At 38.2% G+C, this 24,027-nt stretch overlaps 1 protein-coding gene across 1 annotated transcript in view; it reads right to left on the reverse strand.

The window, feature by feature from the left end:
* Positions 1 to 3,918: 3,918 nt before the first annotated feature.
* Positions 3,919 to 24,027, reverse strand: part of LOC124255368 — a 49,018-nt gene continuing 28,909 nt past the window's right edge. The window contains exon 8 of the mRNA XM_046689266.1: positions 3,919 to 5,061. Within this exon, the coding sequence (XP_046545222.1) occupies positions 4,900 to 5,061 (162 nt within the window). The 3' untranslated portion in view covers positions 3,919 to 4,899. The remainder of the gene's footprint in view (positions 5,062 to 24,027) is intronic.

The following is a 24,027-nucleotide window of genomic DNA, read 5'->3' on the forward strand; positions in this document are numbered from 1 at the left end:
GAACATTCATTGATAGTGCACTCAACAGCAAATTGTTAAAACAGGGAATCTGGACTCGATGATGTTTTTAATGTCTGCAGTTTCACACCAAGTCACAACTCTTCACAGTATCTTCAGACCACATAACGTGCGTAAATGAGAGCCACACACTGCTTGAACAATGATAAGCAAGCTCTGCCAAGAGTCAGTTATATGATTCCAACTATATCACAGGTATTAATCACTATCAAATAGTAATGTTGAAAGATGAACGTATCATGGTGGCACGCGTCACAAATACATGCAAAGGCAAGACAATTGTGTACAAGATCTGAAACAACACGGGAAATATGTTACATGTATCGGAACAAAAACATTGCTTAACAGGACCTTTAGAAAACTGTCTTGTCCAAGTTTTCAGTATTCTTAATTCCAGTGCAGAACATCGTCAAAAATATCACTACGCTTTGAATCAGCTGTTTTTAAAATTGCCAAAATGATACATAGGAATATAATCAACGTATTTTTATGTTAGAGCTTTAGAATTTTCAACAATTTTTTCATATTAACATTAATATTCATAGCGAAACCTGCCACAGAAAATTAGTTAATTTCGAAAGTGACAGATGTTGGTTGTAGTTTCCTATCAAATGTATATTCACAAAGACAAATGCGTAACCCATTTCATGGTTTCTTGTTCTTAATTGCCTTGAACAAACCACATCGTACATATATTCATTAGAAAATTAAACATCTCTGTTACAGAAAATATAGTGCATTCTATATTGCTATGATAGGATATTTATCAATATTATGCATGATTTCAAACTGTCACTGGGCACCATCTGTAGATAGCGATCAATATCCCCAACACAAATATCAAACTGACGTGGTTAAATAAAGAGTACATCATTATATTTCTCTTCTACGTACACACCACCTATGTTCAATATTTGATTGTATTATGTTCAGTACTTGACATATTTCAAATACTATAACATCAGCAGAGAAGACTCTTCAGACATGCTCAAGACCAGGCTCCCGCCCATTAAACAAATATTCTTACAAATTATCTGGTATGGAACCCAAAATGTCATTTATGCACATCCTTCAACCATACTACTCAAATAAAGTTAAGGATTACCTGATTCTGTCATATTACTATCCAAAGAATAGTGTATTTCATATTCATATTACACATTTGAATATAGTCTGTCTCACAGTCCCTGAACCACATTATTTTCCCTATTTTCCCAAGCCCTATCTGCAGTGCTAAAGCCCTAAATAAAGCAAGTCTAGATTCCCTTAGGTTCTGAATCTCTGGTCTCCCTAGGGCTCAATTTAAATGGGCTTGTTTGTTACCATCAAAATTATACATATTCAGAGATAAAGCATTAGTCTAATTTGAAGGCTATAACGCCCTTTCTTTCAGGACGCCCTGACAGATTACCTGTAGTGATATGAAAGAATCGGATATCCCTTGACATCATTTGAGTACTCTATTTCCCAAACCATAAAAGTCCCATCTATATTATGCAGCAAGATATATTGAGATATATATATTGAAGGCTGGGACAATCCATCTTCCGCCCAAAACTTGGTTCGTGCATGATGGCGACAATCACCAATGCTTGACAGTGTTTCCTTGATAAAATACTAACAGGAAACATGTGATATATTTCAAAGGCCCATAATTTCACCATCACTGAACATTTTGACAAGCTTGGTAAATGAATTATTAAACCATTATAACACACCTGTGTCTCCTGTGTCACCATACTCCGTCGGGGTGGAACCATGTTCATAATATCAACACCTGGTTTGTCTAGTCCAGACTCGATCATTTACAGGCAGCGATTCCAGTACGGCTTTACATGCAATGCACTCACTGTTCATGCCAAATATCTAAAGCGGTGCTTTTGTATTCACAGCGAAATGAACATACCACGTACCTGATCAACTTGAATCGGAGAACATTATCTTAACATTATCAGTCGACTAAATGATAGCAACCTGCCACAAGGCACGACGCAAAGCGCAACTGACCAATTTCAAGAATTCAAAACATCAACACCAAAAATCAAGAATTCACGAATTCCATTCCAGTATATAGGACATATCACGCTTAGGGAATATACGGTGATGAAATGTACGGGATTCGGTCACAGAGAATCAATGATGACATCATCATGGTAAGATCGCCCTGTCCTACATTCCATTACCGGTACCACCACCACTTACATTTCATGTGACAGGGGGTTGGGGTAGCCAAGTGGTTAAAGCGTTCATTCTCCACGCTGAAGACCCGGGTTTCATTCCCCATATGGGTACAATGCGTGAAGCCCATTTCTGGTGTATCCCGCCGTGATATTGCTGGAATATTGATAAAAGCGGCGTAAAACCATACTCGCTCACTCACTCGTGTGACAATACAGGATCAGTGTTCATTTCACAATGACTCATGAGTGTTGGGTGAAAGGTATTCCGCTAGCACATTGTTTTGACGCCCATTTCACTTAAGAATACCCATTAGGCATTTGCGTTTGATATATAATACGATTATGAATATTTCATTGTAATCACCTTATATATGCGCATAAGGAACAAGATTTGCGCTTGATAAGCATATACATCACTTCGACTGTTCTCAGACTGACAATGAATATTTTGTGTCACATAATGCTTCTGTGTCTTTCTGAACGCCTGGCTTAAGTCCTGGTTTTCAATGATTCTTTTTTATAATTTTCGTAATTATTTTGACTTTTGCACAAAAGTAAATCAGTTTCGGCTGATGAATCAGAAATGTGGTTTTCTGGTGTTTTATTTACTAGTATATTGTGTACAGAAAGGTGGTGTCATCGCACGCCTGCCCTAAAAATATAATATAGTATATTGTACCGCGTATATTGATTTTTCAGTTTACATGCTCTCGAGAACAATATAAATATACTGTATGCACTTAAAATTTTAATTTTAATTAAAAATGCAAATGTTGTGAAAACGTTATGGATTGGAAAAAGTCGCCAAAACACTACACACGCAAGGTTCAAAACACAGCTCTGATGGCCACATCAAATACAGCAGCAACGAATATCTAAACTGACGTACAAAAGAAACTTGACGTACCTCTCTATACATATACTACCCATCAAAGGTTTAGACTCACTAGTGTAAATATAGCCACTTTCTTCAGGCAGCTGTTCTAAACTAAATCTTGCAAAATAGTCCATACTGTTTAAAGGTATTGTTTACACATGAACTTATGTATTGTAAAACAAATTCGTAACGTTGAAAAGATTATTGTAATGAGTTCAATAAATGATAAAAATCATTGAAAATTGGCGAATGTATAACAAGACTTTACACCAAAACGCAGCTGTTCACTTGCCCGATATTTGCACATGCTTTCCAGCAATTTCATGCATGATCCTCGTGAAATTCATCTGCATTAGGTTTGCAGTTGGTTCCACTAAGTTAGTAGAAAAATCAATCTTTGATGTAAGCATATATATATATATGTATACATACATACATACATACATACATACATACATACATACATACATACATACATACATACATACATACATACATAAGAACATACATACATACATACATACACACATACATATACAAACATATACATACATACATACACAAACACACATACATACATACATACATACATACATACATACATACATACATACATACATACATACATACATACATACATACATACAAACATATACATATACATACATACATACATACATACATACATACATACATACATACATACATACATACATACATACATACATACATACATACATACATACATACATACATACATACATACATACATACATAAATACATACATACATATGTACATACATACATATGTACACACACATACTTCTAACATATAGTGAGTGTTATAAGTGAGTCTAAACTTTTGATGGGAAGTATATATATATATATATATATGAGAAAGCATGAACACTGTCAACATCTATATACGCGGTGAGAAAATTGTTAAATGGAAATCTGATGAATTTACGATAATTTGTATCTGCGATTATATTATTGTCATCTGGGTGTTTAATGTGCAATACATATGGCATTGGTGCAGTGATTTTCTCACACATTATATATCAACATCTCCATCGTTTAGCAATACTGTTTTCACCTGCCTTCACCGATATCCATTCAATCTCACATGGAAAGTTCTTCACCTCCAGAAACCAAAGAACATAAATGGGTTTGGATACAATAAACTATACAATGTGAAAATGCTGTGTAGAATTGTTATATTCCACACTAAGGGCTTCTGTTAACAGTGTCCATTCAACTCCAGAATCATATATTAGAATGACCCTCCAATGCAGGTTATAGAATCAATGGTGATTCACTCTTTACTTTCCACAAGGGGCGTATAAATGGTAAACGTCATCCCATTCACATTCACCCCATTGGCAGTGCTTGACAAGACACCCCTGTGCTACCTCTGGTCACTTCCATGGGGTTGTGGACAACGTCGAGTGTCTGTCCGAGGAGCAGAAGGTCGGAAGTGCTGTCCCAGGAAACGTCAAAACAAAAGACGTTAAAACATGGTACGTGGTACCTGCCTGGAGCTCTGCATTAAGGCGATAAAGCACTGCCTGGTCGGCTCTGAGTCAGTATACATGTCGGGTACCCACGTTAACTCCGGCATTGTATCGCAGTGGCAAACACTAGAGCACTGACATCAACCCGGACCAGTGCAAGCAGAGGCACACTTCGCTTTAAAAGTGCAAACATTTTGGATCCGACTTTCAAGCACATTTCATTTCACCCCACACCACGAGGTGCCAACGTGTTTGTTTAACCACTTTCAAACTTTGTTGACGATAACTGATCCACGACCTGTCTCATTGTCATCTGTGGTTATGGACGAGATTATTGTCATCTGGAACTGGCGCAACTCTGTTAGTTTTGGCGGGAAGGAAGCAGACGACAACACCGACAACCATCACAATGACGGACATCACAGATATTCCGATGAGACCTCCGCAGGACACCCTCATCAAGCGACCGACCTGAAAAAAGAAATAATATATCAGTTAGTTATCTTTACACGGTAATTGCACCCATACCGTTCTGACTAGTGGTATATTTGTTCCTGCCAGTGTGTAACATTTTACACCGTAAATGTACAAAATGCCTCACGTCTTCAGTCACTTTAGAAATTTGACTGAACATTCTGTCCAGTAATGTTATTGTGAAAGATCAACTCAAACATATTTGATGTTGAATGTCAAAATAATAGGAATAAAAGAAGACGAAAATCAATGTATATGTATATTTCTTGATACTAGTATAATTGGCATATTGTGACGTTCTTAGACCTTAATGTTTTAATCCATCTTTGAAACGGAGGGATAGATTTTTAGTTAATTTGTAAAATGACTAAAGTGTGGGAAAAGAGAATCATATTTTACGCACTGACTATTTATCAGAGTATTGTAACTGAATCTCTTCGTCATAATCATGTGATCATTGACGTGATCTCACATCGCCCAGGGGTGAAATGTATCCTCTTGAGGGGAATCCGGAATGGAAGTGGTCCCGCACCAAACTATGCATGTCATACCAAGCATCGCACACAAACAGTGACATTTCCATAATGTCTGTCACTGGATTATTCAGACTCGGTCATTTACAGTCTGCCTTAAAGAGCGGGAAGGTAGTTGAGAGCGGGTTGACAGACCAAACAAACAGGCGAAATAATATTCATAATATTTTCACAGAAAATATGTTGTTTGCATCACCAACTATTCATTAATTAAAACTGAAAAAATATAGTTTGTTGATTAGGTGACCCATTACAGTCAGTGGGCAATGGTCCACCACCGATATATGTTTGAAACACCTTCCTTTCGGTGGCTGAGCGGGTTAGGCGGCTCACTTTGTGTGCTGGCGATTAGGTGCCTGACTCTGAGGGTGGGGGTTCGAATCCCGGATGGGACTCAACCCAAAAAGTACTAGAATTTGTACTTTACAAAGAAAGTGTCAACATATGTTACACGTTCCTTTCGATAAACAGCTAAAGTACTTATGCTAACTGATTTACGGTACGAAATATATTCTTTAGCTCTGCTGTTTTAATTATGAAGTGTTAATAACCAACTTGACTTGAAATGGAACTACAGAACGTGAGTATCAATAAAGAAAGAGATGAAACGCGTCATGTTTTGATATTGTACCTGGCAAAACAAAGAAACAGTAATACATGATCACATAACGGTAACTCTGCTGTGTGTTTAGATGCCCTATCCGATGGAACGGGTAAGTGTGAACTAACCTCTCTCTCAACATTATGCCACCGATACCACTCTATGTCAAAATTGTCAAGTATGGCGCCCACAAATCTAGAAACTAGGGCTGGGGCGGGTCCAAATTTTCTACCCGGGTACCCTACCCCCTATTACCCTACCCTACCCGGATACCCGTTATGTTAATTCCTGACATCAAATAAGCAAGAAAGGGTAATATATTCTTCAGCTCGGAGGCTAAAAATTCGAGTTTTTCAAAATCTTAACTATGTATTATATTCAAAAGAAGTGACTGTAAATTATGCCTAAATCTTCAAAGACAATACAACCTTTTAATCATGAAAGAATAACATATTACATTGTTCAATCTATTAGTCACATGATCGTCACGGGTCTGGGTATTGAGACGGGTACCCGGGTCCAACTCATTACCCACCCGTCCCGGGTATCCGGGTTACCCGTCCCAGCCCTACTAGAAATATATGCAGATTCGAAACAACGATCGTAGGATCATGTCACGCCAAAGTGATGCAACTCTCCTTAGAGGATGGCAGAACCTCAGAATACTGGGCCACTGTAACCTCACCTTTCTCGGGGTATCCGACTTCGATTTATCAGAGGAAGGGTACAAGACGGCCACGAGTTAATTAGATTCCACTGTAAGTATGAATATCGACCCTGTTTTAGCAATTACTAGTGACCAATAAACACAGCATCATCACAGGAGTCTGAGTTGTGTGTTATAGGGCGTAATTGAGTCGTTGCTATGCAACTGATAATGAGTGGCTTGTTCAGTGGTAGTTTATTCACTTTCAGCCCGATAGTCCTCTTTTCTTGTCTTACTGAGTAATAAGCAACTGTGAATTGTTTTGATCCCTTATTCATTCTGATTTTAAAAATCTAAATCTATTATCACAGGTGTAAACCGAGGATGCGAGAAATGCGTTCTTCAAATCCTAAGCCATAACGTGTCATTAAAGGTTCTTTCAGATAAACCTGATTTATGGGAATCTGCAAAAATAAAGAATTTATGTCATGTTATCGAACTATCTGCTTTTCTTCTGGGAGTCCATGAGAAGTTGAACATGTTACCATGAATAAAATTCACTGAGACAATTAATGGGGTTTGTGCAGTAAGGTAAAAACGTCCAGGTGTAATATTCAAATATTTTTCAAAATTAGTGTTTGATTGTTATTATTTCGCCATTATAATGCTGATTTGTGTACAGCGCGAAATCACATCTTCGGAAACTTCGGAAACTTGCACGTTTGAAATTTCATGCATCAATAACACCTATACATTTCTTTTTTGGAAGAGTATATATTATACGGCTTAGGGACTTTTGTTATATAACTTAACTTTCATCAATGCTTTGGGTCGGTCGAATGGCTTAGGGATCTGGGCCCGGTTGTTCAAAACTCGGTTATCTTTTTAACCAGCCGTTAAGTACATTTAACCGACCGTTAACTAATAACAGAGGATTATCTTGTTGTTCAAAACTCTGTTAACTTTAAACAGGTTGTTAACGTTACGTTAAGTTACACCTAAGGACCGCCGCTAACTTTTTAACAGTGTGGTTAACTCGCAAATGACGTTCATGGCTAACACTGCTTTCATGATGCCAGTTCAGCAAAGAAAGGATAGGGTGTATCGTGGACTGGACTTAGATACTGGAAATTATTCTGACGAAGAGTTACATACGAAACTGTAACTATGCACTTCATAGGAACTAAAATACATGTTGTACAAGAACATGATGCCTACGTTTCATCTTTTAACACTTGTGTAAAGGTTTATATATGTTTTACTACACTAAATGTGTGAAATTCTTCTGTAAATATTATTCAAACAAACACTTTCAAAGAATCAAACACGTACACCCTATACCCACGTATGATATGATAGTGAACAAGACTAAATGTAGATAATTAAATTAGTTTCATCAAAAAATATCCGAATGATTACATTATGATACTGAAAGTGTAATCGGCGGGATATGGTGATTGTGTATACTCTTATTCTACCGACCTTCACCTCAGAGAATGTTGACGTATGACATCACTACCGTTGAGATTTCTTTAAAAAATGGCCTTCCCTTGATTCAGGCATCGTTTGTACATAAATATGAGATGTAAGTAATCAAAATGATTCTGACTATCTGTGTATTGTTACGTGTTTTTATCGTTTTCATTTTAAGAAAGAGAAGAAGCGGCCAGAAATGCCGATTATTACCGTTGTCGTTCTGCGTGATTTTGCGTCAGTCATGGCGTCACTCTGCACAGAAACTTAACAGTTTCGTATAAACACATCACATTCCTGTATTGCATCTATTTTTAATTTCCTATTTCTTGCTACTATGCTCTTTCCATGCAAATGGGTGTCTGAAAATTGAGAAAATGCTACACAGTATAAAGTCTGAATTTTCTTTCAAACAGGTGTTGTCTTTCGAGCACAGCATTTGTTTCCACCTTCAATATCTTTCGTTTCAGTTTATCTAGACACTTGGTATTGGTGACAAAGACCAGTTGTAATTAGATTCTAAAATGTATGAGGAATTCAGTAGGGCTGGGACGAGTAGGAAAAAAGGGAATCGAGTACCCGCATGTACTTACCCGAATCGATATCGAGTACCCGGAAATGTAAGAAATACAATATTCGGGTCAACCTCTGAATATTCAATCACGCTTTAACAGAGACTATTATAGAAAACTTGAAAAAGTGGTAATAAGACATTAAAACTGACCTCAAGCTATTTAATTTACGTCTGTTTAACCAATATAGAGAGTAACACCATTACTTACATTCCTCGTTATAACAACGAACGTTTCGTTCCTGCTGCTACTTAACTTAACTACTCACTGCTCATGCACAGATAAATTACAGTCATTAAAACTATGCTCCATTAATCGGACAATACCAATGATGTAAAAACCCTTGAATTTCCGGGTTAGAATATTGATCTTCAGTAACCCATGCTTGTCGTAAGAGGCGAATAACGGGATCGGGTGGTCAGACTCGCTGACTTGGTTGACACATGTCATCGTATCCCAATTGCACAGATCGATGTTGTTGATCACTGGATTGTCTGTTCCAGACTCGATTATTTACAGAGCGCCGCCATATAGCTGAAATATTGCTGAGTGCGGCGTAAAACTAAACTCACTCACTCACTCACTCACTCAATGATGTATATGTGTGTTACGTCAAAAACGAAAAAGACAAGCTATTGTCTGCCCTTGTCATTACAGAGCTCTCTCCCTTTCCGGGTACCCGATTCCTAGAAATAGGACTCGATTCCAGCTGTACCCGACCCGGATTGGAGTACCGTAGTACCCGTCCCAGCCTTAGAATTCAGTGATGCATTTGTCGTCCCTGAATATGAAATATATGTGATGTAATTGGCGTCTCAATACCGGCCTTTGCGAAACGTTGTGAGTTGTGAGTGATATGCAGGCCTACTTCGTAGCCACTTTGATTAAATTTTATATTTGAATATCGAAACCCTTTTTGTCACAGCGAACATTGTCATTTTACACGATGATGTTTGGAATTTTAAACTTATTTTATAACAATATCTGAATGCTAATGTTATACACTGATGTATTTTATATAAGGAATACAATGACACAATAGTATTTCTCTGCCGAATCGTTCCAGCGTTCTATAATACACTTATGAAATATGATACATGTTTTCCGACCTTGAAGTCATTAAAAGAAATTATGCTTTTTCTGCAGTCACTTGTGAATTGAACTAAATGAAGGTTCATCTGATTAATGAGTATCGAGGATATTATGTTCATCTATAAATTCGACGCAGCTTCATGTTTTTCAAAACATCTTTCCGGAATATGCGTCTGTGAAGACGTTCAGATAATGACGATATTGCACAGTTTTATTCATGAGATTCCTGTCAACAGTAAGGTCGAATAATAGATCGATTAAATTCAGCAGTGTTGGCCCTGGGGCCTATAGTACAATTACAGTTTGATTACTTGCACGTGGTGCTAGTAACATATTAAGTTTCTATTGGCATTGAATGCATGTTTCAGATAAAAGCTAATGGTATTATTGTCACAACATTTATATTGTTAGATGTTAAAAGTAGCATCTTAATGACTTGGCCATACAGTCATGACAATTTAAGGAGTGAAAAGTGAGCGATAGGTCTTGTGGGAATTCAAAGATTCATTAAGACTGTAGCCGTCTAAGCGTAACTCCTGTGTGTAATATTTGTAAATATTCTATCCTCTGGAAACATGCTTCTACTATTAATAATACACGTATTTTATGGATTCATCATATTTTATCTAATGTCTTTTCTGTTGTCGGAATTGAAGTAAGTCCCACACAGAGCTGGGATCATATGTCTTTGAAATATATATGCAAACGTCTGGAACCTTGTGTTCCAATACAAGCGTTCGTAGTGCTACGACATTCGCATGCCTATGATAAACTATAGAGTTGGTCTCAACCATTGACTGGATTACATTTTCATCGCCAACAGAGAAATTTCGACTTCTCTTTTTCCTTGGGGTGCAGGCGACATTTCGCGATTCCATTTTTAGTAATCCGGAAGTAAACAGAAAACGGAATTGTGGGATATATGGAAGCTAACCAGTGACGTTAACCACACTGTTAAACTTTGACGGCGACGTGAGCTAACGGCATGACTAACCATGTTTTGAACAACGCATATTTAACGTTCGGTTACCTAACGGCCAGTTAAGGATTTAACCGGCCGTTAGGAGTTAACGGGCGGTTAAGATAGCCGAGTATTGAACAACCGGGCCCTGGTCTGTTCAATAAGTAAATGCCAACAATTTGTTTAAAAAGCGGATTGTTACAATTTGTGACCTGGCTTATTGTATGTCATCGTGACCAGATTACTTGCATTGATGATCATGATATTAACCACACGCTGACAAAGACAAGTGTCATTTATATATAGTGCATATACAATATGCTCTCAAAACTTGGATTTAAATTACAAAACTGGGCCAGGCTGAAAACAGTGCCCGAGATACTTGAAACTTAAAGTTCAAAACACTACTATGATCGTTTTAAATACGTCACCATCGGGTAAGCACTTCGTGTTTGATTCAGTTTTAGTCATCATCACACAGGGTGTATATTCCGTTTTAGTTGGAATCTCTAATTCCTTTTGTAAGACAACGATTAACTCAATCTTCCGAGAAGAAAAGACAAAACACAATGGATGCGAGAAAGCGATTCGTCAGTCAAAAATGAAACATACAAAAGTCACTTTTAGTCACCACTTTCAAAGTCACTTTTAGTCACTACGTTCAAATGTAAAAAGAATTCCCCTTGTGGTAATATAGTATTGTCATTGTCATTGTCATAACGGTGTAAGAATCTACATCGAAAAGTCGCTCTGTGCAATAAACAAGAATTTGTCATCCATAAAGTTGTATGCTTCATTTTTTACTTCTAGAATGACGACCAAACAATTAGATAATGTCCCACAGAAAATAAATTAAAAAATTAATCAAGCTCAAGTCTAGAATGGTTTGGCAGTTTGGTTCTGCTTCAGTTAAAATTAAGCATTGCGCTCGATTAGTATTATATGCTTTGTTAATTTTGTAAATACATATGTTTAAATAAGATAACTGTATTTCTCCTATTTGTCAAGCTGTGGGAGTGAGTCCCCGATCTACACGCATGAAGAACCATGCCGTTGGTTATCTTTCCGATCACATGTAAACTGCACATTCAGCTGGCTGAAGATTTAATTCAACCTGGTCCAACATCTGTTATTGTATCAAGCATGCACAGACACGTGAGGCGATTCTACATGAGGGGCGTAAACCATGTTGATAATAGATCCCAGCGTGAACCCAAGAACCACGCATCGATCGTCGGAGTAGATCAAATATTGAAACAGTGGTGTTAGCATACGTTATCTTGCTAGACTAATTGAGTATTGATATATCCATTACGATATATCCATGACATACTTACATTCATGATAAGGATTACCAATACTCTCAGTGTATATTCATATTTTCTACTCTCTTCGCTAAAGGACACATAAAAATTTATGGATAATAACTTCTGGTTTATTGCATGTAATGACCTTTTGATATAAATTCTCACACAGTTATCAAGGTGATATAAACACAACCCAATGAGTGAGTGAGTATGGTTTTACGCTGCTTTTAGCAATATTCCAGCAATATTACGGCAGGGGACCCCCAGAAATGGGCTTCACACATTGTACTCATGTGGGGAATCGAACTCGGGTCTTCAGCGCGAGGAGCGGACGCTTTAACCGTTAGGCTACCCCACCGCCCCGACAACCCAATGAGGACCGGTATATCTATACATGAGGATAAATCAAGCACCACCTGAAGTTGGATACTAGTATACTGGAACGCACATGTAAAGTTCTCAAAAGGTATGAGTCGCATGCTCACGTGCTACAAAGGTGCCAATCACACTGGGGTATACAATTCATAATTGAATTATGTACATGGATTTCTGAACTGATTTAAAAGAAGACGGAATATAGATTACTTTTATTTATTGACATGGCAAGAAGTAGGGTGTCAGATAATACACGATGGCAAGTTATGGGCATGCATGACGCTGGATGTCCTGTCGCAATATTTGAATATTAACAGCACAGTTATTAGTCGGTTTGTGAGGAAACAAGAAATGAAGGATCATCCAAGATCAGGAAGACCAAGGAAATCCAATGACCTTAATGGCCGAGTTCCAATCCCTCCGGGAAAACTCAATCCTCTGACCCACGCCAAAGAATTGCGACGGGAATGGAGAGGTGTGCGACTCTCCACCATTACCATCAGAAGGAGGCTGTTGGTTGCTGGTCTAAAGGATCCTGCGATCAGATGTCCTTTTTTCAGACTTAGGCACAGGCCGGAACGTCTGGTGTAGTGCAAGTTCCAAGGAAACCGCAACTTGAGAGCTTGATGGTATGGCAAAGGATTCATTGGTCTGATGAAAGTCGCTATCTTCTTCTCGTTGTCGGGTATTGAGACGTATCACCAGGAGATGATCCATCAGCTGCACCCTTTGGTGATGGCTCGGTGATAATGAGGGGTTGTGTTTCGTATAACTGCAAGCTGGATTTCATTACAGTACCTGAGACACTCAAGGGTTGACGTTATCAACAGGAAGTACTGGACACCGCCGTCGTGCCTCATGTTGATAACCATCTACTCGCCAGTCGTCCGATATTCATGGATGACTTCATTGCTCTCGAGCCGCCATGCAGAACGACATCGAAACATTACCATGGCCAGGAAGAAGTCCCCATATGAACCCCATCGACCATGTCTTTGACTATCTTGGACGTCGAGTTCGAGCATCATCCTGCTCAAAATTAGCAGGAATTGACAGAGGCACTCCACGAGGAATGGCATATGATTACGATGCTGGTAATTTGATGCTTGATATTGCCAGTATGAGGAAACTTTTACCATATTTATAGGCGGTCTTTAGTTTTCAAATCACATACTACAACGCGTAGTACTATATATCACGTAAAAAGTGGGTGGTGCTTTATTAATGTTAATGTGTATATGTATATAGATGATGATATGATGTCATAAGTAGCAGTGAGTGAGTGAGTTTAGTTTTACGCCGTTTTTTTTGCAATATTCAGAAATATCACTGCGGGGGACACCAGAAATGGGCTTCACACAGTGTACCCATGTGGGGAATCAAAAACGGGTCTTCGGCGAGACGAGTGAACGCTTAAACCGCTAGGCTACCCAAACGCCCCCGTAAGCAGCAGAATATTGTTAACAAAAGGTCAGAGTAAAATAGCACACAGGTAATTGGATGAAGCACACAGGTAATGAAATCAGATAAGGAATAAAAGGTTTTAACTTGGATCCTTATTAAAAGGAATCTCTTGCTTGATTAGCTCCTCACAGGCAGGCGCTACGTGATACCTCTTATCTCTGTTGACCACAGGCTCAGAATTCTATTGCTTCTGAAAGCTTTTTCTGTGAAGTCCTGATGTTTGGTACAGAGGATTTTTTGACTTTGTCAAACTGAATTTGATGGCTGGAGAACCTTTGCTGGTGGTTTGAGAAGGCACTCTTCTTTCTACGTACATCGTTATAAAGATTAAAGTTGATTGCCTTAGATGGATGTACAGTGTCCAGTTGTACATAAATTACCAAGAATTGTTAGGGTAAAAACCGTGCCCAACCTCACTAACATCCCCAACAAAACCCGACAGTCGGGATCCATAGACACAAATGGACTGATGACAAACACACCAAGTCGACATTCTCCGTTTGAACAAACTGTAAATGCCTGGAGAAGCAGAAATGTCTTTTAACTGATCTGAGACACTTGCATTGGATATTTTTTTAGTTTCCATGGCAACGTCACATTACAATGACCGACGACAGGGGTTGAAACATTCGTGAAAAACGCCTTATCTGACCGTATGGATTTTACACTTTCCAGAGTCGAATTATCAATGCAGGCGCTGAGTTTTATTAACACGCATTCACAAACGGAAGGTTGGTATCTTAGCTACAACAGTCGCTGTACAGGATCCCCGCATGGCTGAGTAACAGGGCGTCAAATGATGTAGCCCTTGTTACTCCAGCAATCAGCTCCGGCAGTCAAACAGCGGTCGTCAGTTCGGTTGACGTCCTGTTTCGCGAGTTTATGTCAATTAGATGAAACCTATAACACATTCCCAGGCCCAGCTGAATATCTACAAATACACATACAGACTCATACGCACAGAAACAAGGCGTGGTTAGGATGGCAGTACGTGCGTTTAGGAAGGGTTAGGTCTCAACCACACTCATTAACCCTGGTAGGTTTACCATAGTTGTATGCAAAAATAGTTCTAACACTGGCACTGTTCTAGATATAAGTAAGTAAGCGAAGTCTTTGACACAGTTAAATCCCTCTGTATTTAATAAGATCAGGTATATAATATATTAATTATGTATTGTATACAATTAACACTCACACACTAACACATACATACATACATACATACATACATACATACATACATACATACATACATACATACATACATACATACATACATACATACATACATACATACATACATACATACATACATACATACATACCCCACACATACATACATACATACCCAATATTATACATACATACACACACACACACATACATACATACATACACACACACATACGTACATACACACACACATATACACACACACACATACATACATACATATACATACATACATACATACATACATACATACATACATACATACATACATACATACATACATACATACATACATACATACATTCAGCTCTATGGCATATCTTTCCATTGATTATCGATACTGGTTTTTTTCTTTGACGTTCTATATGTATATATACGAAAAAAGGTAACCGTCCTCATATATTGATTAATACAAATGCGGTTACCCTGAAATTAGAAAATGCATATGGTAATATACAACCTTTAAGTCATCTTCTCTTGTCTCAAAAGTCGTATTTTTGCACGTGCATGTTGATGCATGAAGATGATACTCATAAACGTGTTTTTAAATGTATACAGCAATGAATGTTTAGCTGCCAGGTCTAAACTAAAAACAATTTTGTTTAACTGTAAATAACGCTCACGCAATGTCAGAGTTTGCTGAAACTCAGCTGGTATGTCGTTGGTATGGTACAAATAGGAATGGCACAAAACGAAGTTGCCGGACATTTTTGTCCGTCGAAACACGATTTCATACCTCTGGAGACATTATCAACAGCAGGGCAACAAAGATAACTGGCCATGGAATGGTCATCCACGTTTGACGCTGCATTAACAAAACATCTATATTCGGTTGGTGTGTCTACAGCTCTTTCTCCAGACCTCTCCTCCGTAGAACAACATGTATTGGATAAGATGGTTCGATGCTTACAACAGGATCAGAACCAGCCGATAACGCATTTCTTTGGTTAACATTTGGAACAATATCCACAAGGCTGTTTTCAAGAATGGTGTCTTCAAGCACCGCCGTTACCTCATTTGTATCAACGCAAATGTTGGCTACATCCGACATTTACATTGCGCCCTAAGTTGTGTCGCCCTGCCCTGGGTTACTAGGATTTTGCCGAGGAATATGTTTTTCCAACAATATCGATCAGGGGCTTGAGCAAATATAATGATGTTTTCTTCCATAACAAAACATTTACATCGCTTTGTATGAAGCTGTATACATAATGCAAGTAATATTTCATCAGCACAACATGTGGAATATAACGTATTAAAAATGGAATAGTTTATAAAATACGAAAATACAGGATACACAGTTCAACTATGTCTCTCATGAATTCCATCCTTGTACATTTCCGTCAACAGGAGTATTGACAGATGATAATGGATTTCCACAACAAGTACTAGTAACGGGTATCATGACAACACATACGCTAACGTAAACTGTATACATATCCATGCTTGACTGGCATAGACAATCAATTATTGATGCTTCCATACAACTGTGAAGCACTTCAGAATATAACAATCGTTGCTATTGGTTTTCTTATGGATTATTCTGATAGTCTGGTTTCAAATGACTCTCCAGGTGGTAAACCTATAACTTTGAATGTTGGTAAATGATCCGAGTATGACTTTTATGAATATAAAAACAGAATGAGGGTTCATGTTGTCAATTTTAAAAATATCTGTCTACATTTCTAAGTTTTCACTTCTTTTATCTATAGTTTCGTAAATTCCATAAATCTTTGGAGATTCTGGTGAAGTCCCCAGTGTGTTAAACGTGTTTCCATGTGGAGATTAAATATGTCGTTCTGTGAATATTCCGCTGCAGTCCATAGTATTTTAAACTTGTCTCTAATTCGCGTATAGAGATGTGGTCCTGTGGATATTTCACTGCAGTCCCTAGTACCATGAATTTGCCTCCTCACGAAGAGTAATTTTGTCATCCAGTGAATACTTCTAGCAATCCAGAGTGCCATTAACTTGTCTCACATCGGAGATAACGTCATTGTGGGCATTTCACTATGGTTCTAGTGCCAACATATTTATATTGTATGGATAAATATGAACATCATGTTCAATCTAGTATATTTCTTGAATAGTCGATGACATGTTTGGGATCCCTACTCCAACTCCTAGTTTACTGCACCCTCGTCACAAGCGCAGTCACAGCTAAGCTACGTATCGAAAGTAAGATAAAGGTGCAATAGGATTAAACCCATTCAGGAATTATTTTCACATATGGCAGTCGAAATTATTGTTCTATGTGGCTGAGATTCGTATGTCTTAGATAGCTTCATGAATAGGCACCCATAGGATAGGATCCCGGAACCCATTCAATCGAGAAACAATACGATCCATCCCCAGACATCCAATGCCACAGCAATCATTCTCGAAAGTCCAATTTGCTAACTGGTACCACGAGTGCTTTGTAATTCAACAACAAGAAACCAGGAACCTGGATCTTCCTCCAGACGGCCCCTCAGTTCCTGTTAGTGTTTCCACAGATCAAAGATAATTGCACGTGAAAAGGACTTTCATCCCGCAAGTAATTCCCTCTGTCAGTGACATCAATTCAATGAACGTTCACCAGGAAACCCAATCAATGAATCAATTACCGTTGTTAAGGCCGGGGAAGCTTTCATGTCTTATATCTGGTACATCAAAGCTGGACAAGGTTTTGTAAATACGAAGCAATGGAACAAGTCTATGAGAGTTCCATCTGATTTCTCTGTGTATCACTAGTCGTACAAGGTCAATGTAAAACACACCATTAACCAATGACGCGTGTGATGTGGTGGGTTACTGTTAGTGACATGTATATTTGTTCGAAAAGATCTGAGGCGAGGAGGACAAATCTTTTTGTTTTTCTGGAAGAAATATTATTTGTCAAACAGAAGTGACAAATCAGTTTTCATGACCATAAGAATATTGTCCTAAAAGTACTGTCCATTGAACGATTCCGATTATATTAAACGTATGTGTTTTAAGAATCTCTATCAGATAGTAACGACACCCGTTGTTCTCGAGACAGATCACAAAACAAAACAAAAATATATGTGAACGGTACCCGATGTGGTTATTATCATTTCTTTCAGTTGCATCTGAAAGTCACAGATTTATGAATTTCAGAAAAAATAGTGAATGCTAAAATACCAATCTCCGGTGCAAAAATGCAAAAATACTCCTTGAAGATACCATGTCAAATGCGGTTCTACAGTTAATAAACCCAGAGGGTAACGAAATCTGTTTTCTATACGTGTAATGATCACACTTGTAACATTATTTAAATTTCTGGAAATAGGAATTAGATTGGTTGAGAAATAGGTTGATATGGGTTTATAAAGATTACACTGTCTGCAGCCTTCACGAGGTCAAAGGTCGTGATCTTTCCAGGGTGACAGTGTTAAGTGCAAAATCGGCTTGGGTATTGATCAGTTTTGTATAATAGGAAACCCGGGGCAAGTTGCGGTTTAGGATATCAAATCGTATTTGTCTCTTCGGTGAACGCGACTACATGTACTTTGCGTGACATAGAAAAGGGAAAGATAGGACTAAAACGTTGTACTCTATGGGAAAAGGGAAGAAATTGCCTATTAAATAATCACACCCCATGGGAAAAGAACTGGGCTAAATTTAGTATTCTAAAGGAAAACGGAAGGATTGGACTAAAAATGATAACACTGAAAAGGAAACACTGGGCTAAAAAATAATAACACTTTAAAGGAAAAGGGAAGAATTGAGCGAACGACACTATATTGGAAAAGAAAAGCAAAAAGGGCAAAAATATAATAACGCTCTCGGGGAAAAGGGAAGAATTGTGCCAAAATATAACACTTGGAAAGAAAAAGGGAAGAACTAGGCTAAAAACAGCACTGTACGAAAACGGAAGAACTGGACTAAAAAGGAAATGGGATATACTGGGCTAAAATAATAACATTCTAACTTAAACGGAAGGTCAGTGGTCCAAACCCTGCTCGCGTCAGAGTCCAGTACAAATTACATTGTACCCGGACAGACCAAATTTGTGTTGAAGCTGACCAGAAGGGTGTTATTGCTCACCTTTATGGTAAGACCCAAAGGAAACCAAAGAAAATCAAGGTTGGGGAAATATATTTGTTATGCATGGTTTTGGGGTGGTGGTCTGTTCGTCTTTTCACCAACATTTCAGCAGGAATGGGCTTGTCATGGCTACATAGTTCATAATAGATTTCTGGTTTATCCTCAAAATGGTTTGTAGTTTCATTTCTAAAGTAGTCTGCCTTTATACAGATTTAAAATATTTTAATTATGTACCGATGTCGGCCATCTTGAATTCAAAATGGCCGCCATTTTGAATTCAAGATGGCCGCCATATCAAATTCAGGTGGGTCAGCTTCTATTGATTCTACTGTATATAATGAGGTCATGAATCTCAAGGTTTATGGTTTCAATTATTTTCTATTATATTTCCTGCCATTTAATTCAATAAGAAACATTCACTGACGTTGCAGCGTTTGAATGAGTTTGGCAATCTCTTAATACACGGAATATTTTTGGACAGTGTCATTCCACTTTATAACTAACCTCTTTTTCATAGCACTCAGGACTTCTTCAGTCATCAGAACATGCATACCAGCAGTTGAAGATATCCAGAGATGAAATAACAAAATCGCAACGCAAAAACTATACAAGTATCCAAGGCAGTCCCCATTAATCTTCATCAATAACCTCATCACAAGGCAGTGGTGATGGGTTTAAGCAGCAACCCTTACACTTGCAATGAACGCTACAGGGAATGCTTTTCTTTGAATAACTGCAGTTGGAACATAGTCTTGAAGTTGAGAAAGCACAACTAATGTCCATGAGAAGATCGTCAGGGGCAGCAGGTTTATCTGTGGTTGTTGCAACAATGGTGCCATCCACAGTTTGGAATCCATATTCATGCATATCGAACACAGTTTTGAGGCGAATCCATGTTGATACCTCGTAAAGGAAGGCGCTGACAGATGGTACATGTGATGTTAAACCTGGTAACTCAGTGCTCTAGTGCTGTAAAACCGTCAAAGTATTCCAGTACAAACAGCCATACAGCCACGCAAGTCGCTAATCTTGAACGCGAAGTACACTCTATTACGCCTTAAATCAGTCACGCTCCAAACGGATTGAATAATATGAAATTATTTATAATAGCAGCATGGAGAAAAGCTAAACAAGACATGTCATTTGTCGCTGCATACTCTCTCAAAAGGTTGGGTGAAATGGGTTTTTACGTGATACTTAGGAATATTTGGCTCATATGACCACGTGCATACGTGTATATATGTGCCTGCTTGTACTAGCCCAGACTTAAGCTGGTTTTATAGTGTTTACTCACTGAGATACCATGCCGCAGTTAAGCATGAATACCCCTCTCAGACACTTAATGCCGAGCGCGAGGCAGGGAACGACAAGTACCATATTTTGGTATGACGCGGCCGGCGATCGAACCCGCAAACTTCCGCTCTCCGGGCGGACGCTCTAATCACTACACCAGGGGGGCGGTGTAGTATAAACAAACGTGACGTGGACGGGATGTCCATGTACAGGTTCATAGTTACAACTAGCAGGCGATTGTGTAAAAGGGGTGCCGTTCATGATGACTGGTGTAGCATTTTGCAATTAGCCTATGTTTGAAGACATTTCTTAGATTGTTTGACACCCAATGGAGAAAAGAGTTAACAAAGAACACGAGGAGATTTCAATGGACTAAAATAGCTTTCTTTATCCATTTGGGCTTCCTTCCTTGGTGGTCTGTTTCACAATATCTGCTCGGACAATATCACAAAAACCCTGGAATTTGACCAAGACGATTAAGAGAAAGCTTATCGACGATCTGTTGTTTGATAATGGTGAAATAGCCAGTTCCTTACCACTTCTTTACCCATTTGAACCAGGACTCAGAGATCACTGAAACCTGACTAGTTTCATGTTTAACATTTCTTTGTGCCCTGGGGGCAGGATACTTTAACCCTTCGATATCACCTGGTACCATGAATATTTTATAGTGGTTTATTACCCAGTGATATGATATAGTAGGATTCGTGTTTATTTCAAACTCGGAATGATAATCTTCTAGGATTTGTGTACATTCACCTAGATGGTAGCTCTACTGCAACTGACACCCGTGCACTCAAAGGTATTGATTATTTGGAACACTGCCTATTAGAACTACTGTAGGACTTTCCAGATGCTACAATTTTGTTTGCGGGAAACTTTAATGCTCGTACTGGGTTTTTTGTCCGATTACATCTTGTATGATGATGACACTGACTATGTTCCTGGTTTACAAGATATGAAGTATGAAAGTGACGATTTTATGAAAACACGAGTATCGAGAGACACTTATGTAAATGATTTTGGGAAGCAGCTCATAAGTCTTTGTTGTACATATGGAATTCACGTGGTAAATGGACGTTTTCCCAGTGATCCCCACGGATCGTTTACCTGTTTTGCTAATAATGAGGCCAGTACTGTGGATTACTTTATTGGATCCACTGAACTGTTTCACTCATTATCGGATTTTACTTCAAACACGTCTAGAGTCTGACCATTGTCCAATTACCTGTAGTTTAAAATGTAATTTAACGTTGGCAGAACCTGTAGTGCAGTATGCATGTGGTACTACCATAAGGAAATACTTTTGGCGCCCTCAGAAATCTAATGATTTCAGCGAGTGCTTGAAACAGAAACTAGATCAATTGTCTCTTGCTGAACATGTAATAGACGTAGGTTCTACACGCGCAGTTGACACTTTGGACTACAGTCATACAGGATTCAGCTAGAGACAGTGGTATGGTCTCATGCTGTAGTAGTACCTCAAACAACTTGGTTTCCTCACCATGGTTTGATGAGGATTGTGAGCGTTTTCAGCGCAGAAAGTATGAATTGTTGGATAGTTTTAGAATTAAGGGCGAATTTGCCAGTTTAACAAGTTTTCATAAGGCTCGTAACAGTTTTAGGGAGTTATGTCGCCGCAAACGGGAAGCATTTCAAGAAGCGGCGGTAGTTAAAATTTTAGATTCATGTAATGATAATAAAAATGCAAAAGCTTTCTGGGCAGAACTGAAGTCTCATGTCAGAAAGCCTCCAGTAACATTTTCAACTACTAGTGTTGCACAATGGATTGAATATTTTAAGGCTGTGCTGAACATTACTGTAATGTAATTATGTCAACAACTTTCGTGGTATTTCACTCATGGACATTTCTGGAAAGGTTTTTACACAAGTTTTGAATAACAGATTAAAATCCTTTGTAGATTTGTATGATAAATAGTGTCAAGCTGGCTTCCGGAAGGGGTGTTCTACGGTTGATAATATGTTTACTCTCCACTCTCTAGTACAGAAGTACTTATCTAAATCAAAAGGAAGGTTTTATTGTCTATTTGTCGATTTTCAAAAGGCTTTTGATTCCGTCAACAGGGATTTTTTGTGGTATGTCCTTTATTCAAATGATATTCATGGTAAAGATTTTACTATCATTAAGGACATGTATTCAAAAACTTTGGCCTCTGTTAAAATTTCAAGGAGCAATATCACGGATTATTTCAATTGTTTCAGTGGTGTTAGACAAGGATGCATTTTAAGTCCTCTCTTATTTTCATTGTTCATAAACCAGCTGGAAAATGACATTCAGCAATTTCGGTGGCAGGGGGATTTTTGTTCATGAAGATTTATTAGAGTTCTTTATACTTCTCTATGCTGATGATTTATGTATTTTTGCAGACTCTGTTCTCGAGTTACAAAAGAAAATAGACGTTTTACACACGTTATGTAACAACTGGGGCTTAAGAGTCAATTTAGATAAGACTGAAATATTGGTTTTTCGAAATGGTGGCAAATTAAGGAAATATGAAAAATGGAAACTGGGCGATGTCCCAATCAAGTATCAACCTACTGTTGTTATCTCGGTATCATTTTTTCAAATAGATTGTGTTGGTCCAAAGCTGTACAAACATTAGTCCAGAAAGCTACTAAAGCTGTGGTTTCCATTCATCAACATAGTTATAAACTTCGTAATATTTCTCCAAAGGTTCTGTTTAAAATGTTTGATTCACAAATCAAACCAATAATTCTGTATGGTTCAGAGATTTGGGGTGTCCACCAGTGGTTGTTTCTTGAACGCTTTCAAGCTAAATTTTGTAAATTTGTTTTGGGTGTTGGCTCCAAATCTAGCAATGTTGCTGTATTGGGCGAATGTGGTCGTTATGGTATTTACGTAGATACATATGTCAGATGTATAAGATACTGGTTCAAACTTCTTAATATGTCTCAAAACAGGTACCCCAAACAGTGTTATAGTATGTTAGTAGGTTTAGATGCAGTTGGTAGGGAAACTTGGGTTACTCATATTAAGCATCTCTTGTATTCTCTAGGTTTTGGAATAGTTTGGCAATGCCAAGGTGTTGGTGATGTGGGATGCTTTATACATGAATTTAAGCTTAGGGTTAAAGATTGTTATACACAAACATGGTATTCTGAGGAGTCAAACTGTTCGAAACTAAATTGTTATGCAGAGTTCAAAGTGCCCCTCTTTCCAGAGCTATACCTAAACAGTTTACGTAAAGAATACGCACGCATGCTTACCTTGTTCAGAATTGGCGAACTCGATATAATGCAAAATACAGGAAGGAGGCAGGGTATGGACAAAAACATCCGTTTTTGCCCACTATGTAGTTTAAATGCTATTGAAAATGAAAT

Source organism: Haliotis rubra, unplaced genomic scaffold, assembly GCF_003918875.1.
Source record: "Haliotis rubra isolate DU_JTF1 unplaced genomic scaffold, ASM391887v1 Scf6, whole genome shotgun sequence".
Taxonomy (NCBI): domain Eukaryota; kingdom Metazoa; phylum Mollusca; class Gastropoda; order Lepetellida; family Haliotidae; genus Haliotis; species Haliotis rubra.